This window comes from Xenopus tropicalis, chromosome 9, assembly GCF_000004195.4.
Source record: "Xenopus tropicalis strain Nigerian chromosome 9, UCB_Xtro_10.0, whole genome shotgun sequence".
Taxonomy (NCBI): domain Eukaryota; kingdom Metazoa; phylum Chordata; class Amphibia; order Anura; family Pipidae; genus Xenopus; species Xenopus tropicalis.
Window position 1 is genome coordinate 57,769,649 of NC_030685.2, and position 24,535 is coordinate 57,794,183.

Below are 24,535 nucleotides of genomic sequence, written 5' to 3' on the forward strand. Positions count from 1 at the left end.
ATAGGCCTTTAAAGTTTTTTTGTGCCCTCCAGCTCTGTGCTGTCATCACCAATGAACTAGTCCTGGCCTGATGGTAAGGAGAAATGATGCTGATGCCACTGTACAGGCGTGGTTCAGTAGTGTCACCGGCTACACTGGCTTCACAACGACCAGCCCTACATCACAGTAGTGTTAACTAATTGTAAGGCTAGATTTTTTTTTATTACTACAGGTATGGGGTCCATTACCTGGAAACCAGTTATCCAGAAAGCTCCGAATGCCATCTCCCATAGGCTCTATTTTAATCATATAATTCACATTTTTAAAAATTATTTCCTCTTGCTCTGTTATAAACAGTACCTTGTACTTGATCCTAAATAAGATATAATTAATCCTAATTCAAAACAATCCTATTTGGTTTATTTAATGTGTAAATTATATGTAGCAGATTTAAGGTATGGAGATTAAAATTACACAAAGATGCCTTATTCAGAAAACCCCAGGACCCGAGTATTCTGGATAACAGGTCCCATACCTGAATTTTATTTACTTATTTAGCACATATGAACTGCAAAGCTTCAGTACAAAACAATGAATCCAAAAAACACAAACTATAGTAGGTGAAAACTAACTGCAAACTGTTTCAGTTATTATTATATTTATCATGCTAAAGGGCAAGTGTTGCCCGTGCTCGATGATCTAAAGCTTCACCCTCCCTATGGGTAGGGACTATGTTCTCCATTTTTCCCTTTCGTGGCATGGTATGTTAAAACTCCAACAGACTTATCTGGGGCAGGCAGCCAGTTTAATTCTTGCCGCTGAGTGTTTTATGAGATTATAAATCGTGCATGGTGATGCATCCAAACACATTCTCAATTGGTGCATTTACTCAAAAGCAGATACTCTGGTTTCAAGGGCACTTCGGCAGTGGAAAGTTTTAAAGGTAAAAAGGATACACAGTTGCTGACACAGCAATGCAACAGAAATAGATGTCTGAGCAAAAATGAAGGAGAGAAACAAAATATAAACCCTATAATAAATTGTATTTTGTGTTTCTGCACTAGAATGCCTGGGATTGATTTTTTTAGACAAATTGACTTTTTTGTCAAAAAAAAAAACCCAGTGCAAGCTTCTTTTCAAATATTATGAATATGTGTTATTTCACCATAATTCACATCAGTCCCTGCCCCCAGTAAAGTTTACAGTCTAAGGTCCCTATCACATTCCCTCACACAGTAGGGTCAGTTTTTGTTTTAGTTTGTTAAACTGGAATGAAAGGAATTAGTGCACAGAATGCTTAGGTGTTTACTCTCTTTGCATGTTAGGAAGGGCACCCTGATTGGTAAAGCCTGGCTGTACCCCTCAATAGAGCAGTGATGCTCTCAGCCTTCATACTTTGAGCGAACAAGCACTGCTGTCTGGTTTTTTTTAAAAGGGGTATGCCTTCTTCCTCCATATCAGTCAGCTGGCGCTATCAGATGGAACAGCAATTGGAATTGAATACATTGCCATCTGCTGGATAATCTAAATGTGTTCACTTTGCTTTAATCATGGCTATGGTTAATATAACAATGGCTTTTTTTAAATAACACACTAATATACTTATAAAGTGCCTGGCTAGCCTACCAATTCATAAATATTACGCAGTTACAGTTAATTCATATTTATAATCTTAATTAATCCTAATATAATCCTAATCCTCAATAAATAAACTCCCCCCAAAAAATTAATAACTTTTTTATGAAATTAATTCATAGAAAGTGTGTGAATTAAGTAATTAGAAAGTTCTTTTTCTTTTGTCCATTAATTGGGGCTATATCTGATATGTTATTCATGAAAATCTTTCTGTATACCTACCCCTGAGGCAAGTTTAGCTTTATCATTTGTTCCTTTCAATCATTTATTACATTTATATTTGAAATTTTGCATATCTAAGTGCAACTACATCCATGATCTGTTCCATGTATGCCATGCACTAAGAAACTACCAAGTATGGCTCTTGGGAGTGTGTGGAGTTTTAGCTAGTTTTAAGGTTACCAAAAAAAATTATCATTGTGTACACTTTAATCTGCCTGCTAAAAGTGAAGAGCATGAAGCCCAGCTACTATTACAAATGGAAGAAGCTTTACAACTAGGTCAAGTTGTTGTTATAGGTGATTTCAGTTATCCAGACATTCACTGGAGTAAAGGGTGGCCAACTCAGAAAAAGCTAACAGTTTTTTAACATGCTTAATGGCAACTTTTTATTTCAGGTAGTTCAGGGACCTACTAAAAAGATCCTCTTTATGAGCTGGTAATAACTAATAATACTGAATTCATTTCTAGCTTTTGCTGTAGTAAACATATAGGGAACAGTGATCATAACATGATCTCCTTTGAAATTATGTTGCAGAGACAACTTTGTAAGGGAGCAACTAGAACATTTCAGACGTGCAGACTTTGGCAGCAAAAGGGCATATTCACAACATGTTAACTGTGACAGTCTTTTCACAGGATTAAACATGGAAAGAAAATTGAATATCTTTAAAATTCTGCTTAACATATATACCTGTAAGTATATTTCCCTAGTAAGCAAGGAAAGACATAACACAGCAAAACTGTTACGGTTTAATAAAAAGTTTAGCACTTAGGCTAGTAAGAAAAAAACGTGCATTTAAGGCATTTAACTTAACAAGGTCAGGTGTACTTAGGTACAAAGAGGCCAATAAAGTATGCAAAAAAGCAATCAGACAAGCTTACATAGAAAATGCAAAGGACATCACTGACATGAACTCCAAACCGTAGTAAAAAAACAAGATGTTGGGACATGTCATATCAGAGGGAGGTAAATTGATTGTTGAGAACAGTGAAAAAGCAATTGTTATTCTGAATTGGGATTTTTTGTCTGTTTACAAGACAGATGAACCAGCAAAGAAAAGCTGCCTTTCTAAAAAAACAGATTATATTAATTTACCCATTGATGCCTGGTTGACTCAGGTTTAAATTCAAAACAGACTAGAATAAGTGGAAGTAAACAAAGGTCCACAACAGAATGGTATTCATCCCAGGGAACCAAATGTGCTCTGCTCTTTGGTTGCCAAGTCCCTTTAATTTTTAATTTGCTAATGTGGTGCCATTATTCTAAAAGTGTTCCTTTCTTAGCCTAAAAACTACAGACCTGTTAGTTTTACATCAGTGGTAGAAAAGCTTTGGGGCGGGGGGGAGGGGGCTATTAAGAGAAATGATACTTGAATACATTTCAAATCACAATACTATAAGTGTGTGCTAGCATGGTTTTATTTACAATAGATCTTGCCAGATTAATTTAATTGCCTTCTATGAGGACGTGAGCAGGAGCATAGACACTGGGGCGTCAGTGGCAGTGGATGTGATATACTTTGATTTTGCTAAAGCGTTTGATACAGTTTCACACGGAAGGGTACTGATAAAAGTAAGGAATATTGTCCTGAATCATATTATTTTTACTTGGATAAAGAACTGATTGAAGATGGTAAACTGAACATTTTCTAATTGTACTATTGTTGTTAGTGGAGTAGCACAAGGAGCGTTTCAATTTGTTTGTTAATTAAATTGTGTGTAGTATTGTAAGTGCTATATCTGTATTTCATGATGTTAGTAAATTGTGCAAAACTATAAGTTCCATGCGGGATGTTGCCACTTTGCAGTGGCATTTCACTAAACTGCAGAACTGGACAGCAATTTGGCAAATAAAGTTCAGGGTTGATAAATGCAAGATTATGCACTTTGGTTGAAATAATAGAAAAAAAAAATTATACACTAAATGGCAGTGTGTTGGGGCCTCTTTAATTGAGAAGGGTTTGGCAATTTTTGTGGATAACAAACTATGTAATTCTAGGCAGTGTCAGTAAGTGGCTAGAAGCAAATACAGTGCTGTCTTACATAACATAGGGCATCAACTCAAGGGATGAAAACAATTGTGCCTCTTTATAGACCCCTGGTAAGGCCTCACCTTGAGTATGCAGTTTAGGTTAATAGTCCTTAAGAAGGATATTAATGAGCTGAAGAAAGTGCAGAGACGTGCAAATAAACTTGGAATGGAAAAAATAATATATAAGCAAAGACTGTCAATGTTGGGGTTGTTTTCTCTGGAGAAAAGGTGCTTGTGAGGGGACATGATTACTCTTTACAGGTACATTAGAGGACAGTATAGACAGTGTGGGATTCTTTCTTTTTTTCCAAAAGGAAAGAACAAGAGGCCACCCTTTTAGACATAGGGAAATGAGGTTTTATTCGAAACAGCAAAAATGGTTATAGATAGATTGTATAGATAGGCCTGTATGTGTATAAATATATAGTTAGGGGTCATGTAAAAGAGTTCAGCTTTAATGGACGTCTGTCTTTTTTCTCAGCCCTAATTAACTACATAACTATGGTCATATTTACACTGTTGGCAAGTCAGAATAAAATGATCACATTGCATGCTATTATGTCTTAATAAAACCGTACATTATTGTATTTGATCTTTATAGTTTTTTTGCCTAAAGTGTACACTAATGCAGACACTAACCACTTTTGGCAGATTCTTTCAAACGGAAATAACTTGAACTTTGACTTTGTTATCTGTGTATCCTTTGTTTTTGTAGTGTAAATTCCGGGCTTAGTGTTAGCTCTGCATTTCCCCCACTGTAAAAAGCATTCTAACATCTGCATTGCTAACCATGTAAGGTCAACCAGTACTTTACCGCTAAAAAGAGCTATTTTCATTTTTTTTTCTTGCCTGACTGCCACTCTGATTGCAGAAAAGTGTTTTATGACCTCATTTTAAGAGGTGAAACAATTGAATTTAGTGCTCATTTATGAGCGTAAAAATCTGTTTGCAAATTGGTAACAGGAGGATGACTGGTTAATGAGGTATACAGTATTTCGTTAACTACTTCAGATAATGGGCCCCAGTGAATAGAAATGATCTTTAATGGAATCGCCATTCTGTGCTAGAGAGAGTTACAGAAAAACGCACAGAACTTACAAAGGTCTAAAGACCTCTATGTTCCCAGACATAGCAAGATGCTTCATACTAAGATTATGATAGATAGAGAGGCCCCATAATGTCTAGCCCCCTTGTAGATCCCCTTCATAACATTTTGCATGTCACCATCATTTACCTTCACTACGACTAGGTTTCACAAGCCTCTAATACTCCTGAGTATGTCAGGGCACTTCTTAATCGCTGAAACACCTTTATAAGCCAGGTATGCATTGTTTTGTTTCCTGTGTAGGAAGGTTGCTGCTCTTTTGCTTTATTTATAAAGGCTCAAACATAACCTAAGCTGGAGGCGTGAGTCAGTATAATCTTGCCATTCACTGTGTGCCCAGATCATGCAATATTAATTTGTTTGGCTCATAAGCTAAATGGTTTATCTGAAGATCATCCCTTCTTCAGCTACCTTTAATTTCATAATTTAGGCATGAAATAGAAGGTTAATATTCCTGGCAAGTATGATCACACAAATAAAATCCTTTTTCAAACTCCCCCATGAGAATAATGTACTTTGCTGGGCTGCAGTGTGCAATAGCTCTCGGCTATTTCTTCCAGAAAAACATTCAGAAGAGAAAACAAACTGCTCTGCAAAGGGATATTTCTATTGACTTCATTTTCCTGCTTATTTTCCAACAATAGCAAATACAATTAGATTTCCACACAAAAAATATCAACAAGTAATCAAAATATCAACAAGTAAAGGAATTGTAATAGTGCAATACTGCTATATATTTATGGGGGCAATTTTATATTTATCGCCACTGGCTTTCAGAGTAAAATTTGTGGTTTTCTTATCATTTCTGTGGAATTGTTAAGGACATACTTATCAAAGGGGCAAAGTAAAAATTCTTCCTTTGATAAACAAGCCTCTAAATATCCCATAGAACTAAACGGAGAACATCAAAATCTTATTCTAGCCATCTGTTTCCTTTACTGATAATTATGCCTCATAGTCCTAGAGCACTGGGTTGCTGTTTTGCTGCCCACAGCAATAGATATTGCTATATATTGTTTCTATATATTTATATATATATATGTGTGTGAGTATATAGATAGGTCAGAATAAGTATGTAACCATTAAAACATTTAAAAAACCTAATACATTTGTTTTAATGTCAGAATGGATTCATGCAGATTTGTTATGGTTAAGGTACAGCAAGGAGAACATGTTTACAAAAATGATAAATAATTATATATATATATATATATATATATATATATATATATATCAATCCAAATGGTGTCCGCACTCCAAGGCTCAATATTCTGCGGGGTGCTTAGCCAAAATTATGTATGCATAGAAAATAATTATCTGTGGCCAGCACACCCTTCAATGTTTCATCAAAAAAATTTGTATTGCAGATATATTGTTAAAACCAACGTTTCGGTCCTTACAAGGACCGAAACGTTGGTTTTAACAATATATCTGAAATAAAAAATTTTTTTGTAGTGTAGGAAAGTAACCTTACTTATATTTTACCAGGGTACTATATCATACATAATAACTCTGTTCTAGGGTTCTCTAATTCGGCCAATTACGTATGATATAGTACCCTGGTAAAACATAAGTAAGGTTACTTTCCTACACTGTTCCCCAAAATGATATGTTTATGAGCACAATTGATCATTAGGTGGGAGTCTCTGAGTTCAGAGGAGTGCCTGTAACTCTAGTGGTTATTGAATTTCCCAATACAGAGTATTAATTGGGAAAGTTCCAGTTTCGCTTTTTTTATTTTAAAATTTTTTACTTTTGACAACCTGGCATTACAACCTTTCCACACCAGACACTTGACCATAGCAACGCATAGACGTTACCATGGCAACGTGCACCTTACACAGGGTCTTCCCCTGGAGTAGTAAGCAGCTGTTCTCCCCTTTGAACAGCAGTCCTTGCCCTGCAATTCCCGCCTCTCACTGACAGGATCTGGCTACAACACTGGATGTAGCATTTGTAACAGTAAGTCCCTAATACATTGTAACCGCTCCTAATTATTGCAACATATGCCTAGTGTGAACTCCCTATTCCTTCACTGACTCTAAGGTGCTTAAATTAACTTTGCAACAAATCTGTGATGATGTAGCTGATGTTTTTTTTCACCTTTTGAGCTCTGTTTTGTTACATTTAACAGCATACACTGTTGCGCTTTCCTGAGACACAAGTGCTTCAGAATCTCCTGTATATAGTTGTTATATGCCATATTTATGTTATATGTGTATATATTCCCTTTTATTTTTACTTTTTTGCAAATTCTTTTGTTTAGTCACAACTTTGGTGTTTTCTCCCAATGATTGACTTGTGTTGATGATGTCATTCCCCACTTTTCCCGCCCCTGAATGTTAATTAGAAAAAGGCCACTGAGGTAGCCGAAACGTTAGTCTTCTCAATAAACACCAGATAAATTCTATAAGTCCTGTGAGTGCGGATCTCTTCGCTGCTGTATCTAATTCTTCACTTGGACCTGCACCCAGGCTATTGTGACCCGATTGACGTGAGTGCCGGCTCTCTCCTGATGTATGTATATATATATATATATATATATATATATGAAGAAAAAGAAGCCGCTCTCTCAGGACTTAGGTGCAAAAATAAAAAGTAATTTATTGAGTAGACGAACTGACGTTTCGGCTGAACACCTCAGCCTTTCTCAAAGTTAAAAACACATTGTGAATGCTAACATTAAATACAGTGACTGGCGGGAAAATACAAACAGAAACTGGTATTTTCCCGCCAGTCACTGTATTTAATGTTAGCATTCACAATGTGTTTTTAACTTTGAGAAAGGCTGAGGTGTTCAGCCGAAACGTCAGTTCGTCTACTCAATAAATTACTTTTTATTTTTGCACCTAAGTCCTGAGAGAGCGGCTTCTTTTTCTTCTTATCTCGTTTTCACTTTGAAGACTGCACCCAGGCGGATTTGAGATTTATACGTGAGTGCCAGTATTGCATTTTGACTTTATATATATATATATATATATATATATATATATATATATATATTATGCTCCTTCATAACTGTGTTGCATCGTTTGAAGATAACATTGCAGTTGTTTTTTTTTGCGACATGATATTAATAGGATCAGTAATTAGTATATGCTATCTTGTCTTCTTCCAGTCTCCCAGATCAGTACTTGCTGCACAGAAACCCGTGACTCACAGGCCTGAAGTGGTAGATGATTTTGTTCGCAATTTCCTGATTAAAATGGGCATGATGAAAACCCTGGAATGCTTTCAAACAGAATGGTAAGGTTAACGCTGTAAAATATCCCTGCAACAGTGCACACTGATATATTGTCAACACTAACACTGTCTACCTATAAATATATATAATATATTGTCAACACCAAAACTGTCTACATATATATATATATATATATATATATATATATATAAAATATATTCGACGGACGAATAAACCTCACCTTTGCATTTACTTATGATGTGTTGTCCTTGAAAAACTATCGCCGAAATCTTGTGAGTGCCAACACTGTCTACCTCTGTTCATCTACCCTAGCTCTGGCTCCCAGGTATCGCTAATATTTCTCAGTGTGCTCCCCGTTCTGTACATATATATATATATATACAGTATATATATATATATAAAAAAATATCTGTAGATATTATTCAAATGTAAATAGTACACAAGAGCTATGCATATCCTGTAAATTATATCCGTATAAATGGTGCTTTGTGATATCATCAGTTATAATCGGGGCTTATGATATTTGAGGATATTAGAGGTCACCTCGGAATTCCTTGAATTGTATATATAAATAAAATATATTCGACGGACGAATAAACCTCACCTTTGCATTTACTTATGATGTGTTGTCCTTGAAAAACTATCGCCGAAATCTTGTGAGTGCCAACACTGTCTACCTCTGTTCATCTACCCTAGCTCTGGCTCCCAGGTATCGCTAATATTTCTCAGTGTGCTCCCCGTTCTGTACATATATATATATATATATATATATATATATATATATATATACAGTATATATATATATATATAAAAAAATATCTGTAGATATTATTCAAATGTAAATAGTACACAAGAGCCATGCATATCCTGTAAATTATATCCGTATAAATGGTGCTTTGTGATATCATCAGTTATAATCGGGGCTTATGATATTTGAGGATATTAGAGGTCACCTCGGCAGTGGCGTAGCGAGGGGGGTGCCGAGGGGGCCATGGCCCCGGGCGGCGTATCAGAAGGGGCGGCGGCAATCACCATGATATTTAACGTACCCCCAACAGACCATCGGCGGCGGTTCCTTCTCTCTTATGGCGCGGCAACAGGCGCTTTTATAAGGTTGCGCCCGTGCGTATGACGTCACACGTCAGCGACGAGGTGCAACCTTATAGAAGCGCCTGTTGCCTGTAAGAGAGAAGGAGCCGCCGCCGATGGTCTGTTGGGGGTATGTACTATGGGGGAAATTGGGGGCACTGTGTGGGGGCTACTGTCTATGGGGAAATTGGGGCACTTTCCATGGGGGGGGCCAGGTCTTTGTGGGGTATTGTGTATGGGGGCACTTCATATTGGGGGCACTGTGTATGGGGCAATTGGGGCTCTGTGTATGAGGGCACTTTCTATTGGGGGGCAAGGTCTTTGGGGGGTATTGTCTATGGGGACACTGTGTATGGGGCAATTGGGGCACTGTGTATGGGGGCACTTCCTATTGGGGGCACTTTGTATGGGGCAATTGGGGGCACTGTTTATGGGGGCACTGTGTATGCGGGCACTTTCTATTGGGGGAACTTTTTAAGAATAACTAAATAGAGGGGCGGCAAATTTCCGGTCGGCCCCAGGCGACAAAAGCCCACGCTACGCCACTGCACCTCGGAATTCCTTGAATTGTATAAAAACACTTGGCTTTTCACCTTGTGACTTTATATGGTTATGGGACTTCTTGGTGACTTATATTAGCTATATATTTACAATAGGGGGGAAATATCCACTATATAACACACAAAGGCCATGAAAATCCTAGAATTTATTAATGGTGCTCATTTCTGTCAAATGACTAACTAAAATGTATTATAATAAATAAAAGTACACACTGTTATAAAATATCAGGATTATTGAAGTCATCCTGGTGTCCCATGACCTTTTTTACATTTTTATTGTTTTTAGCAATATTTTATATGGTCATATACAATTTACTGGGAACAAAGTGAAAGAAAATAAAAATAATTAAATGTAACTTAATAGAGTGTTGTCTTATAGGGTTGACTGTCATTCTCTTTTAGCCATCTTTTTTTGGCATAGACTGCTACTTTCTTGAACAGCTTGTGGTTATTGGTGGACCACTATAACTTATAGGTGGACAGATTCCATGTTCTTACAGATAGACTGTGCTACTGGTGATTCTAGAAAAGGTGCCCTTGTTAAAGAACTTAATAGCAGTGCCTGTTTAGTATAGATTATAACAGAAAATGATGAGAAGTTAAGAGTTTTTGGCAGGTAGGATTTGGACACACCGTTTATTTTCATGCAGTTACAGCATTTAGTTCAGTAAGTATATTTCTGGCACAGTGCATACATTCATTTGCTAGGGTATATATATATATATATATATATTATGATGTTCATATGTTTGTTTTTGTTTATAGGTATGAAATGATGCAGAAAGGACTTTTAGCTGCAGAGGTTGCTGGGTTTGTTCCAGATATTTATGCTCACAACCAGATGTTAGAGACTGAGATAAAGAGTCTGAAGAAGCAAATGGAAACTTACAAACTGGCCGCCAGGTACAGTACTGACCAAACCTTATGTTACCAAGGCCTTCATGGTAATAAATGATGAATCAGAGCCCTGCTACAAATATTTTTTGCATATCACCCTTGGGTGATGGACTGTTCATTTCACTTAGAATTAAATGACTTTGAGATTCATTGGTATGTGTTAAAAGGCAGCATATTTCTTTTCAACATGAATTCAATACATAGGGCTTGCTTGTGAGGTAACAGCCTAGACAGAGCATGTGCACTGCAGTGAATCAGCAGAAAAGAAGATGGGGAGCTACTAGGGGCATCTGCAGAGGCATGAATATTTAGTGCTAGGGGACAGTGTTTGCCTTGGGTTGGTACAGAAGTCCAAAACATAATGTTTAGTATTTTTGCCCTACTTCTTTGTTAAGCTTTAGATTTTCTTTAATTGCAAAATTTCTATGGTTTTTGTTATTTCTTCAGCTAAGCAGGGCAAGCAGGAAACTATAAGCCACTGCATGTTTGGTCCCTGAGAGATAGATAATTATGATTTCCAGTGCATAGATAAACAGAACTTCATTATGCAGGGGAATTATAAGTGCACTGGTAATCTAGTTATCCAATAATTGAACCATTATGGAATTATATTGCGTTTGCACACATATGTCAAAATATTTAAATAATTGATTTGCATTAACATAGCATTTATTTATGTACTGTGTATGTTACCATGTTTTATTTTAGTAGGGGCCTTGTTTTTCCAGTGTATTTTGGCAGTAATGCTTTATTCACCATACTAAAGCTGCTTGGCAACACATGTCCAGGTTTGATCGATTAGTCTGGACAATTTTGACTATACTACTTAAGCAAGTGAAGAGGAGCTGTGCTTCCTATTGTACCAATTATTCTAGCTGTTCTTATAATTTAATGGAACAATTTAATACAGGCATGCAAATGTATCACCACCAGTGGTATCCATCTGGTATTCCCACAGGCAAATCCAGTTACTTTATAACATATAACATTCTTTATTAAAAAATTATTTTAAATATAAAGGCACTCCGGCCTTCTGTTCATAAAAATAACATTTAAGCTAATGCGCATCTAGCTCCAAATGTATGCCAGTGGTAGACAATGTAGGTATGCCCTATTCTTCACCAAAGACAAAAATGTTAGTTACAGGACTGACTTGAACCCAACACAGGGCTGGAACTAGGGGTAGGCAGAAGAGGCATGTACCTAGGGCAGGGGTCTCAAACTCGCGGCCCGCGGGCCATTTGCGGCCCTCGGTACAATATTTTGTGGCCCGCACCAACGCCTTCTCAAAAGCAATGAATGGATCGCAATTTTTTGCGATTCAAGGGATAATGCAAGGCACGGCGGGCGGGAGCTGCTGATTGCGGAAATGACGTTATGCCATCATAACAGTTATTATGGGAAGACGTTCTGTGTGCACAATTAGCTGCTAAGGAGCTAATTGTGCACACAGAACGTCTTCCCATAATAACTATTATGATGGCATAACGTCATTTCCGCAATCAGCAGCTCCCGCCCGCCGTGCCTTGCATTATCCCTTGAAAGCCAATTTTTTGTGAAATCCCTTATGCGGCCCAGCCTCATCCTGACTTTGCCTCCTGCGGCCCCCAGGTAAATTGAGTTTGAGCCCCCTGACCTAGGGTGAAATGGTGAGGCGATGCCCATACATCATTGGTACCTGTTTCTGCCACATCTGCATTGTGTGTACCCACTGGGTGGCTGGCCGGGGATCCTAAACAACTAGGCCCGGTACTGCTAAACTATCCAGTGCTCTGTGCCTTATGTTTTTTTTTAATTTGGTGCGCAGTACAAAGCACATCAGTGCACTTAACACATGTGCTTGTTACATGAGCACTAAGGACACGATTTTGCACTCACTAGTGCCTTTGCACTTGTGTTTAGGGTTTTATAAATGATGCCTAGTTTATATTCTCATGCTCCTTCTAGTGGCAAATGCCATAAACAGCAAAATGATTTAATACTCTTGGTATATCTATCTATCTATTATGTTTTGTATAGTAAAAATTTGCATTCCACACTTTCGTTTAAAAAAAAATTGATGCATCGCAGTTCAGTAATTGTGAGCTCCACTGACGGTGACAAATACCACCCTTTTTTTTTTTTAAGTAACACAACTCATTCCCAGAAAAATGTCAAATCCCATTTCACAAACTGCTGCCTCTGTATCATATTATTTCATCTTAACTGAAAAAACACCCAGAGTAGCAGATCCGTTTGCTTCTACTCGCCCTGGAAAGAAATGAAATACCATCGCTTGAAAATGAAAACCACAAATTAATGGATTAGAAGTAGAGCAAGGTCGGAAAATGACTGTTCTCTGCACACATTTGCATGGCTTTTGAAATAAAAAAAGCCTCCATTACTTAATATAGAAAAAATAACTTATCATTAAACTGCTGAGGGGCTAGTTAAGATTTTAAGTATAAAGCTTTTCCAAGTGTCGTTTTTCAGCAAACAAATGCTGAAATTGGTCTGCAGCAATGAAATATTCATAGAGATGCTTCCTTCAATATTTTATTTTCATCAGGCTGTATTTATCACTTTTAATAAACGGGAACTTGAGTCTTTAGAGGCTTGCAGAGGAGCAGAGCTGTGTTACTACACTTCATGATTTCATTTTCTGACTTTCAGAAAAGGAATAGAAATGCTATGGCCAATGCTTTCCTTTAACATCCATGATTTTCAGGAAAGTAAAGCAGTTTCTTATTAATTGTATCTCTACTTTCCCTATCTCCATTCACGTTCTGTCTGTAAGGTGCTGGTCCTATTGCCATAGTGCAGTGGACTTTTTTTTTTTAATATAAAAATCCCCCTGGAGGTCAAAGCTTTGGTCAGAACCCCTTAGCTAATGAGTAGGTTGCAGATATAGGAAAAAGAGTGGTTAATCAGTAATACAACCATAGTTCCAAGAATATTTAGGACAATAAATACATTTTCATCCCAAGTATTGCCCTAATTGTCCTGGGCTTTAGCTGGGTTTTCAGCTGTATGTAGTTGAGTAAGTAAGAGCATTCTCTTAAAATCTCACCCAAACTGGCTTTCAGGCTGAGTTCTTCCACAGTGCCAGTCCCACGGAACCTGCCCTCTTGTCTCCCTGTAACTGCTTTCTGTAGATTTTAGTTTTTTTTTTTATAATGTACTTATTGTAAAGAGGAATCTTGTCATGTTTGTTTGTGTTTGATACAAAATATGATTAGGGCACTTTATTTTTATATTTTTTCACACTACCTTATTACTGTTTTTAGGCTTGTTGTTACCTAGACTAATCTTGCATATTGTTGTTAGCCATCTGGTATGACACTGCCAGTCAGTATAACTGGGGTAGGTGGTTAACCTGCATGCAGTGCGTAAAGCTGCACACTATGTTTCTGTATTGTAGGGGGCCATGTCGATGTAGCACCAATAGATACTAGATACACTGATCATAGGGCTAGTCTTGGGCCAGTTAAAGCTGTTTGACCCAGTCCCCACAGGGTGCCCCATGCAAGGGTTTCCACCACCTGTTTGAAAAATAAGAAATGTCCTGCTTGAGGTAGAGGGGCAGAGAGCAAAAGGTTTATTATGTAACCCAAAATAGACATTAAATGGTCTACTATTTTCCAGATGAGTAGTTGAGATTACTAATCATTGCTTTGATAACTGGAGCTTTGTGGGGCTGCGTTTGCTGCCATGTACAGGTATGGGACCCATTATCCAGAATGCTCGGGACCTGGGGTTTTCCGTAATTCTCCTACCTTAAGTCTACAAAAAAATTATTTAAACAGTAATTAAACCCAATAGGATTGTTTTTTCTCCTTTAAGGATTAATTATATCTTTGTTGGGATCAAGTAGAAGGGACTGCTTTATTATTACAGAGAAAAAGGAAACCATTTTTAAAAATGTGAATTATTTGAATAAAACGGAGTCTATGGGAGATGGTCTTTCAATAATTCGGAACTTTCTGGATAATGGGTTTCTGGGTAAGGGGGCTGATACCTGTACTTTAATGATTCTGAATCAGCTTAACTCTATACATAGGGTTCCACAAAGCCCAAGAGGCCCCACCTAAATGGTTCAAATAGGACTTCCATATAATGTATATCAAAGTAATTTGAAATCTTACAAACTGTGGCGCCAACATATTCTGCAGTGCTGTACAATAAATGGTTGTATAGGATGAAGCTACAGATTACAACTGATACAAGAGGTAAACAGGGCCCTGCAATGTTCCCATAGGTATTATTATTGTTATTATCATTAAAGGACCAGCAGCACCAAAAATGATAATGCTTCATTTGACTTTACCCAACCTGTAATTACTAATCTGTCCACTCCTAAGATTTGTTTTGACTATCTAAGAAGATTTTAGATATTAACAAAAGCTTCAGTTGCCCAGAAATGGTACCAGCACCCACATAAATGCCAGTAATGGAACAGCACTTCACTAATAATTTCACCCATTCAAAAAGTTTAATTTTAGCTGTAATAGCATTTGATGATTACAAGTGCCCTTTGATGGGAAAGCCCTGTGAAATATAATTATACTGAAGAATTCACGATTTTTCTCTTGCAATTGGCTTTACTGAAAAATAGATATGTGTTTCCCGAAACAAATATAATTTTGCTTTTTAAGTGTAATCCCCTCAAAGCTGGGAAATGGGACTGAAGTAATTAATGAATAATTAGCAGAACTACAATTTAATATCAGTTAAGTATGCAAAACAAAGGTGTAGTGCTTTCCGCACTTACGTTCCTGCACTGCAAAATGGGAACGTATTAAGAATAAATTTAAGATACTCAGTTGTTTTCAGAGACTTTCGCTCATGTAAATTTGCAAATGTATTCAGAGAAACTGCATCTCAGGAGTTCTCAAGAGCAGGAGCAAGCATACACAGGCTGTGCATACATTATTTATATGGCTTCAGTTCTGCTGTATTAATGTACGCTATTCTAGTCCCCCAGAAACCATTTTGAAATATTGCCATGTAAAAAAATCTTGTGATACCCAGGTAGCATTACTTAGAGAGAGACAGAGAAGTTTCTATTTGTACCTTAAAATACATTTATAATTGAAGGAGCAGGGTGCAACAAGTGCAAGCCACTGTGTTTTTTTCTCACTCTGCCCTACGATAGCAGCCTCAGGACTTTCATATCCACCATGAATACTGTGGTTCAGGTGTTTTAGAGCACTGTGTTTATCAGGGGCAGACAGGGAAAGCCTCCCATTCACTAAGTTTCTCATCATACAGAATAGTGATGTGTAGGTTGACGTAAAACCTGGGGGCCAGGCAGGTTTATGTTGAAATTCAGGTGACCATTGAGATATAGGACTGGAACATACACTTCCTCTCTGCTCCCAAAGATTCCCTCTTTTGGAACCAGAGGCACAGACAAAAGTACAGTATGGAGCAGGAAGATGTTATGGGTTGGGTGCAGATCCTACAGTGGCAATATTCACGGATTAGGGTTGGGTATGGGTTAAGGATTTGCGTGTTATGGTTCAGGGGAAGGAGTTGGGATAAGTTTTTCCTGAACTGGACATAACTAAGACAAACAAGTTAGGGAGTACACTGCATGCCGTGGCAGGTCATAAGCACAGGGATGCCTTGTACCTGCCAGTGTGCTAGAGCACTTAGGGGGGCAAAATCCTATCCTTTTCTTTTGTAACCAGCACTTGTGTCTGGGGATTTGTAGTACTGTACATCTTATAGCAAATTAAAAATGCACTCAGTGGTGTTCTCTGATTAGCATGTCTGAATGACTTGAAGTTAGGGGATGGGTAGGGGCTAAGTATGCCTACAGCCCGCCAACCATGAATATTAAGCTTCTGGACAACATGTTAGCTTGCACACTGCGCCCTCCCCTTCTGTTGTTAAATGAGCCCTGATGTCTGCACACCTTGCCACAGATCCTGTTCTGAATGGTGACTGATTTTTATTTTTGCATTAATTTCAGCAAAGCTAAAGAGGCAATGATAAAACTTTATAAAGAACGGGACTTCCACAAGATGCATCACAAGAGAGTAGCACAAGAAAAAAACAAACTGATAAATGATATAAAAAAGTAAGTGATATTTCATAATTTTTCATATTTTATAACCAATCATTACAAGTGAGTATTGAGCTGTAAATGATTCTGTGTATACCAAAGGACGTATTTGCTTTTCATACTGACACACATCTTCTTGCAAAGGTTCAGTAATCATTTAAGCAAAGGCAATTGACTTTCACATCACAGGTAACATTTTAATTACCTATCTTTCTCATGTAGTGTCTGTACCAGTGCACGCTACCTCTTATAATACATCTCATTCAGTCGTTCAGCTTAATACTAGCAAAGGCAGGCCCCACAGATTCAGTCATGTCATATTTTTCTATAATCTGTTATTGACCACATCACTTTTTTTGCATGAGTCTTAACAGTGCAATCAATGATACTGAGTTTGAAACACATATTTTACGCAGCACACCATGACTATTAGTTTTTTTTTCTCTTATGATGTTGTATTGCTTGAGTTTTGGCAATCGAAAATGTAACTGTCATTGCCTCCAGGAAATAGCTGAGATTTTGATTAGAATATGAAAAAGGAAACTGATGTACATTATCAGAGTGCCCAGCAAAATGTCAGCCACCCTAAGGACAGACAACACAAAAGTTAAAATCAATTATAAGTCCATGCAAGAGTTGTCTTCCAGCCGAGGCGATGGCTGCACAGAAACTTTCTTGTCCTTGGGCTCATCATCTGTTAAATTCAGAGCTTTAAGCCTTTCAAGTATAGTAACGTTTGCAGTTGAAGACTTAGAAACCGTTACAGTTTCATACAGTTTTCTTCATGTTATTTGTTGCTTTTTAAATGTCTGGTAATAATAAATAGAAATAATCACAATGTGCAGCAATTTCTCTCTCTCTCTAGATATGTATGTAATTTAATGTAATTAACACCCCCTTTGGCATAGAGTACACCTTTTTTATCCAGATAAGATTCTTTCAGTTCTTGTTATAGGGATTTTTGTCAGCTCTTCCTTGAAGATCATTTATAATTCCAAGATATTCTTTGGGCCATCTTGCATATTTGAGATCTTCCCACAGATGTTCAATGAAGTCATGAAGTCAGGGGGCTGTGAGGTCCTTTCCAAAACCTTCAAGCTTATTTTTTTTTAAGTAGCTCTTGGTGGCTTTTGAGGTTTGTCTAGGACGGGGTCCCCAACATTCAAATGTCAGAAGAGTTGGGGAGCAACACAAGCACAACAAATGTACCTGGGGTGCCATATAAGATCTGTGATTTGTTATTTGGTAGCCCCTATGTGGACTGGCAGCCTATAAGAGGCTCTGTTTGGCAGTACACCTGTTTTTTGTGCAACCAAAACTTGGCTCTAAGCCAGAAATTCAAAAATAAGCACATTTGAGGCCATTAAGAGCAACATCCAAGGGGTTAGTGAGCAATATCTTGCTCCTGAACCACTGCTTGGGGATCACTGGTCTAGGATCATCGTCTTGTAGGAAGTGGCCTACAAGCTTGTTGGCTGACTTTTTCACATTGGCATCCAGCATTTGCTAATATTTAGCTGAGCCTATTCTTCCCTCTACACATACAATGTTTTCTGTGCCACTGACTGCAGCACAACCCAAAAGCAAAATGTAACCACCCCAATGGTTAACACTTGGCAAAGTGTCTTTCTATCAAACGCTGCTCCTTGTTGGTGATTGTTTCTAGACAGTTAATTTTTTTTCTCATTAGTCCTGATGACTCTACTATACAGATCATTTTTGTGCAAGCAACACTACACCATGGAATGTGCCACAACACTTGTGTCAGCCCAACCTTCCTGCAGGCCCTTTGCAGTCATAAGGGTTTGCTTTCACCTTTCTGGCCAGCATATGGGCAGTTCTTTCTGAAAGGTTTTTCGGTTTTTCAAATCTTGCCTTAATTTCCAAAGTTTCCCATAACTGCCATTTATTGATGACATCATGGAGAGTGAAACTGACAGCTGGAAATATTCTGCAATCTTTTAATAGCCTTCCCCTGCTTTGTAAGTGTCAATTATCTTCGTTTTCAGATCCTCACCCAGAGCCCATTGTTGTTAAGTGACAACCCAAACTTTGGGGCACCACTGGATAAGTAGGGAGGTGTCCAAACTTTTGCACATGGCACAATTACTATTTTCTTTGTTCCTATGTATTAAAGATGGAGAAATATATGTTAACTGTGCATTAACATTTACAAATACATTGTTTTGTACAACACTGATTCCTTTAGTAGTTGTTACTTATTTTTCATTTGGCTGTATGTATGTATATATGTATATATTTTTTTGCCAAAATCTATATAAAATGATAGTCTACAATAACTGAATATGGCAAGGCTGGAACTAATATATAGGGTCTTTGCTAGTGCATGGAAAAAATGCTACTTTCTAAACATTAGGTGTGGCAACTAAGCTGGTTTCTTCTGACATAACAATGTGTGTAAGTGGAAAAGTGGTTGCTTGCATGACTTTTGGGATCTAGTAACAGCAAAGAGTGTCTGACCCAGTGTGACACTCACTAAGCTTTTGATCTGATCAGCTTTGTCACTTGGGTTGGAAACAATGCTACAAAGCTTCAAAAGCAAATGGAAAAAAACCTAGTAAATAAATGATTTATATTCACTCAGTTGCTCATAACCTATATTTCTGAAGTTGTTTCATTTTCCATATTTCTTGTACAGTTGTAATAATTCCACTATGCACTTTCTATTTCATTGCTTATTATGGCATTACATTATAAACATGTCATTTAAGAGACGGATATCAGGTCTACTAATCTAGCCAACTTTTAAAATGCATTGTAACACCATGAAAAAAGAATAGGGTTACACAGCTTCACAATATAAATAAATGTATACATATATAAATGTATATATTGTTTTTTTTTAGTTACACTTTAAGAAGTTCTTCTACTTATTGGAGTAATTACAGTCAAGCCCTTAAACTGGCCATACACGCACCAATACGCACCAGTGACTGATATAAGCAAAAGCCATGCGGTTGTCTTGTCGATCGGCAGGTCAAAAGATTTTGATGGTGCCTGAGCAAAAGCTGCATTTAGGGCTGAATCATCAGATAGGGGTAGAATTCCCAGTGTTTTTACCTCCATATCTGACGATTCAGCCCTGAAAGTCAGGGAGGGTAGGAACGATCTTTCCTGCAACCAGTAGTTGCAGGAAAGATTGTAATGTGTATGGCCAGCTTTACTAGAAGTAATCAAGATCTGGTCAAGCGGATCCTACACACTAGTTCTTCATAGTACAGTATGTAGGACATCTGAAGTGACTGCTGAAAGGGGATGGTATCTCTATTGTGTATATCCCCCATAGTCTTCTCTACTACAGCCAATTCCTTGCCTTAGATACCTACTTTTGATGTGTGCATGCCCTAGTTAAGTATTATTCACAATAATGAATCTTTTTTTATAAACATATTTTCCCATGAGAACGGACCAGGACTGTTCTCACTAGATAACCCTTATTCTTGGTGGCCAAATCAAAATTTTGAAATGATTGCTTTGTTTCACAAAGGAATTTTTTTAACGTTTTGTTGGGAAACAAACTGCAGCACAATTGCTTTCCAGATCCATTTTGTAGATATAATGCCCCATTACAACAGGGATGTGAATTTAATGTGTAGCTTTGGATGACTGTGACTATAGCTACATTGGTGGTGCTGCTGAATTAGGAGGTAGCCCCACTGCATGTTGGATTATGTAACATTCTCTCACCTTTCCTAGGCTGAAGGAGCATTATACATCATATGAGCCACTGCTACGCCAGCTGCATGAGAAGTATGAGACTGTCCTGCGACAGAAGATGCTGATCAGTTTGGAAAGGGATCGAGCTGTTGGAGAGGTGACATAAGATATTTGTTCACATGCAGTCAGGATCAACCTGAATGTGCCAAATTACTGAACTAATAACCACTACTTCTCTTCTAACTGTGGTCAGAACTTCCTGAAGTGTGCATGGAGCTGTCAGAGCTGCTGCTAAACCTCTAGGTGTTTCTGTATTATTGCTGCTTCTTACAGCTACATAACAAGGGAGTTTAGATTTTGCGTTTAGTAAAGACAGGCAAAGTGTAACAATGCAGAAAAGTAAATCGCACAGGAACCTCTGATTTTATATTAGAAAGTATGGGAATATCTCAGTGGGGTTTTTTTAAACATTTTCATCACTGATATTTCATCTTACAATTAACTTTTAATATTATGCAGTTGGCCTTGATTTTTTTATTTTTTTGTGGTTTTTAAATTATTTAGCTTTTTGTTAAGTAGCACTCCAGTTTGGAACTTTGTCAGCTACCTGGTTGTTAGGACCTAATTTAGTCTAGCAACCACACATTGGTTTAAATGATAGGCTGGAAGATAAATAGGAAAGGTCTTGAACAAAAAGACAATCAATAAAAAGTAACAATGAAGTTGAAGTGTAGCTTCACAGAGTGAGTTTTTTTGGGGGGATGCTGGGGTTAGAGACCCTCACTAACCCCAGCAGGGAAAAAGCATATCATTTAAAACAAAACAACAAATAATATGTTAAATGTAAACTACCCCATTAAGGAAGGGATTGTAGCAGTCAATATATTAAGTTCTAAACTAGCACTTCTGCCTCTTTATTCCATGGATAACAAACATGGGGAGTAGCATATATTGTACATGCAACATAATAGATTGTAAGATTTAAGACAGAAGCCTGGGGGCCAGGTTTTGCACAAATGAATTATTTTAAATAAAGGGGTAATTCATTTATTCATGTAAAATTAAATGAAGCAGTTTAGCAAACCAAGTCCTTAACTTAAATAGAAATTAAATTTTAAAATGAGAATAGTGAAAATAGAACATTGCCCAATGAATTATTTTATGTACTGAAATATAATATGCAACAATATACTGTATATATTTATATATATATACTTGTATATATTTCCTGAATGTGTGTGCGCTGATGGCTACGGGATCACACAGAGCAGAAAATGGCTTTTGGATACGCTACCTTTTTGGGAGGATATCATAAAAGTCAGCAACTATGGGCATATATGTAGTGGAAGTGGAAAATATGTAAGCAAAATGGTATGTTATAAAAATTATTTTCTGTAAAAAAAAGCTTATCTGAGGCTCACATCGTTTTTTCATTTCAGGTTACAGGCTTACAAGCCACCCTGCGAAATCTGGAATCTGGCCATAAAATTGATGTTTCTTTGAAAAAAGGTATTTAATAATAGATTTTTTTTTTGCATTTCATTTGGCTGTTGGAGTCTTACAGTATTTTTAAGCCTTTTTACTGTAAGGAGCATAGAATAGAAGGTATAAATGATGCATCCTGCAAAGGCCTCAATATTGATTTAGGGGGTGGTGTACCTAAAAAAAAAAAATTCCTTAATGAAATAAAATTACATTCTTAGCAACTTTCCAACTTTCATTACGGTTTTTTAATGATTTCAAAGTATTTGTCTGCTCTTTACTGTTTTTGTGCGCTGCTGATTCTGTTGGAAACTATGTAGAAAAAGCTGGCAGATTAACATGCAGATTTACATACACAGAAGTATGTAAGAGCTTTGGGGAAACTTGTAAAGCACTGGCTTTTGCTTCTTTGTCTCAGCAGTCAGATCCAGCAGTGAGTGTGGAGAGACAGATACTGCTTTTAATAATTCCATTTACAAATAACTACACAGTAACATCATAAGTCACAAGACACACGTCAATCGAGTTACTGCTAGTTGATCTAGAGGATCATACAGTCATTAAAAATTTGTAATGAATGTGTATGTGAAAGTTTCTTACAATAATATTTATCAGTTAAAACAGAGTGATTGTCAAATCTATACTTATTACACACATTTAGATACATACATTTAAGTGAACTTGTAACTTATGAAAATTGGTTTGTGTGTGAGCACAGTGCCTTGTACGAGTGAAAGAGCAGACTTTAGCAGTGAAAAGGGCAGTTTCTCTGTAAGTGATTACTGAATGGCACATACAGTACTACTAGAAAAGTAGAGTTTACATGAAAAGGCTTATTTCTATGAAACAATGTTTTATACATTATTTTATGTGATGTGTTTTTATAACGAAAACCACAATGTTCAGAGTTTGACCTTAATTAATAATAAATTATTTTTTAGTTTTACTATTGGTTTTAAGTCTTCGTTTCTCTCCAGTTTTAAAGGAAAAGTGTGCAATAACATAGGTATACTAAATACAGACTAAATACAGGAGTTGGCTGCTCTGATTGAAGAGGCTGGAATGGTAGATTTGATGAGGTAGTTCATCTACTGTACAAGTTAACTTTTAGCATTTTATAGAATGTCTGACTCCACCATATCTTGTATAATGCCATATGTTGGGTTTGCCTTTACAGTCTCTATAGTGGGACAAGTAAGCTCCAGCAAAAATGTTGCTATACATAGAATACGTTTTCTCTGTTTAGAGAATCTCTGGTCCTAGACTCTAGAGTTTTTCTGCAATGAATAGGTGGGACAGACACTCTGTCCTGTGTAAAGGTATTTCATTGTATGTAGAAAGTGTATTAGGTCTCTCTGAGCAGGACACAGGGCAGGAAAGCTACCTGTCTGCGTAAGAGATACACAGAGTTGCTAGAGGTGCTGTCTGTCATGCAATGAGCAGAGGAAATGACTAATTGACTGAAAAACTGAGTGTCCAAGAAACTGAGAGTAAAGCCCACCAAAGAATTGTCAAGTACAGGTATGGGACCTGTTATCAGGCTTGGGGCCTGAGGTTTTCCGGATATTTCCATAATTTGTATCTCCATACCTTAAGGCTTCTAAAAAATTATTTAAACATGAAATAAACTCAATAGGATTGTTTCTCTTCTAATAAGGATTCATTTCATCTTATTTGGGATCAAGTGGTTATGCCTCTTATAATGTACCAGCCCTGCATCATTAGGATAGGCTTTTTAAAAAGCACAACACAGTCACTTTAACAGAAGCCACAATGTAAGCTGCCCAACTGCGCAATGTTATGTTTGTGCCACTTGTCCTTGCAGAAGCACAGAGTTAAATAATGATTTCACGGTCAACGTTGACTGTAAGATTTGTTTTGGATTTAGAAATTCCCTACAAGGGATATATAATATGTGGTTATCAGAAACCATTTGACAGAATAGCTCTTTTCTGATCGCTTTAAAAGCATCATATATTTCTTTATGTGTCAGAGGTTTAAAGCAGGTAAAAGACTGGGGTGCAGGTAATACCTTTATTGCCTGAGCTAGATAATGTTGCAAGCTGTCAGGACTGCTTTGTTCTTTTATCCTGGTAGGTTTCTGGAAAAACGTAGATTCTATTAAGAGCCTGCAATGTTAGCCAGCCCAGTTATTCAGTACAAAAATATATACTTGTGTTTTGTGCCTGTTTAACTTCTCAGTATCACAGCGCAACTCAAAATGGGAGAATGGTGTTATAGTGGGCTTAAGGGTTTCTCTCATGGATTTCTATCTACCTCCCAAGTTCTTTCCTTAAGAACATATAACCAAAGAAAATTAGAATCATCTACAGGTAAATTAGGAATTAATGATTCACAGGGGTGTTAAAGCTCAAACAGTTTGAACAAGTTCTGAAAATATTGAATTCTTTGATGCATCAGTTTATTAAAAGTGCATCAGTTTATTAAAAAAAATTCTTAACTGTCCCTGAAGTGGTAATAACAATTACATATTCAATATTACAAAATTTTGACCTGAGTTAGCATTTAATATTATTTTTTTTACGTTATGGTGTTGCTGTGTCATAAAGGGCAAACATTTCCCTTGCAGTGATCTGTCCCG

At 37.2% G+C, this 24,535-nt stretch overlaps 1 protein-coding gene across 1 annotated transcript in view; it reads left to right on the plus strand.

Annotated features, from left to right (window-relative positions):
- spag16 (sperm associated antigen 16) overlaps nucleotides 1-24,535 on the plus strand; it is a 459,738-nt gene that overhangs the window by 15,902 nt on the left and 419,301 nt on the right. The window contains exons 4-8 of the mRNA XM_031892910.1: nucleotides 8,092-8,219; nucleotides 10,593-10,730; nucleotides 16,681-16,788; nucleotides 20,491-20,608; nucleotides 21,891-21,960. Of these exons, the coding sequence (XP_031748770.1) occupies nucleotides 8,092-8,219; nucleotides 10,593-10,730; nucleotides 16,681-16,788; nucleotides 20,491-20,608; nucleotides 21,891-21,960 (562 nt within the window). The remainder of the gene's footprint in view (nucleotides 1-8,091; nucleotides 8,220-10,592; nucleotides 10,731-16,680; nucleotides 16,789-20,490; nucleotides 20,609-21,890; nucleotides 21,961-24,535) is intronic.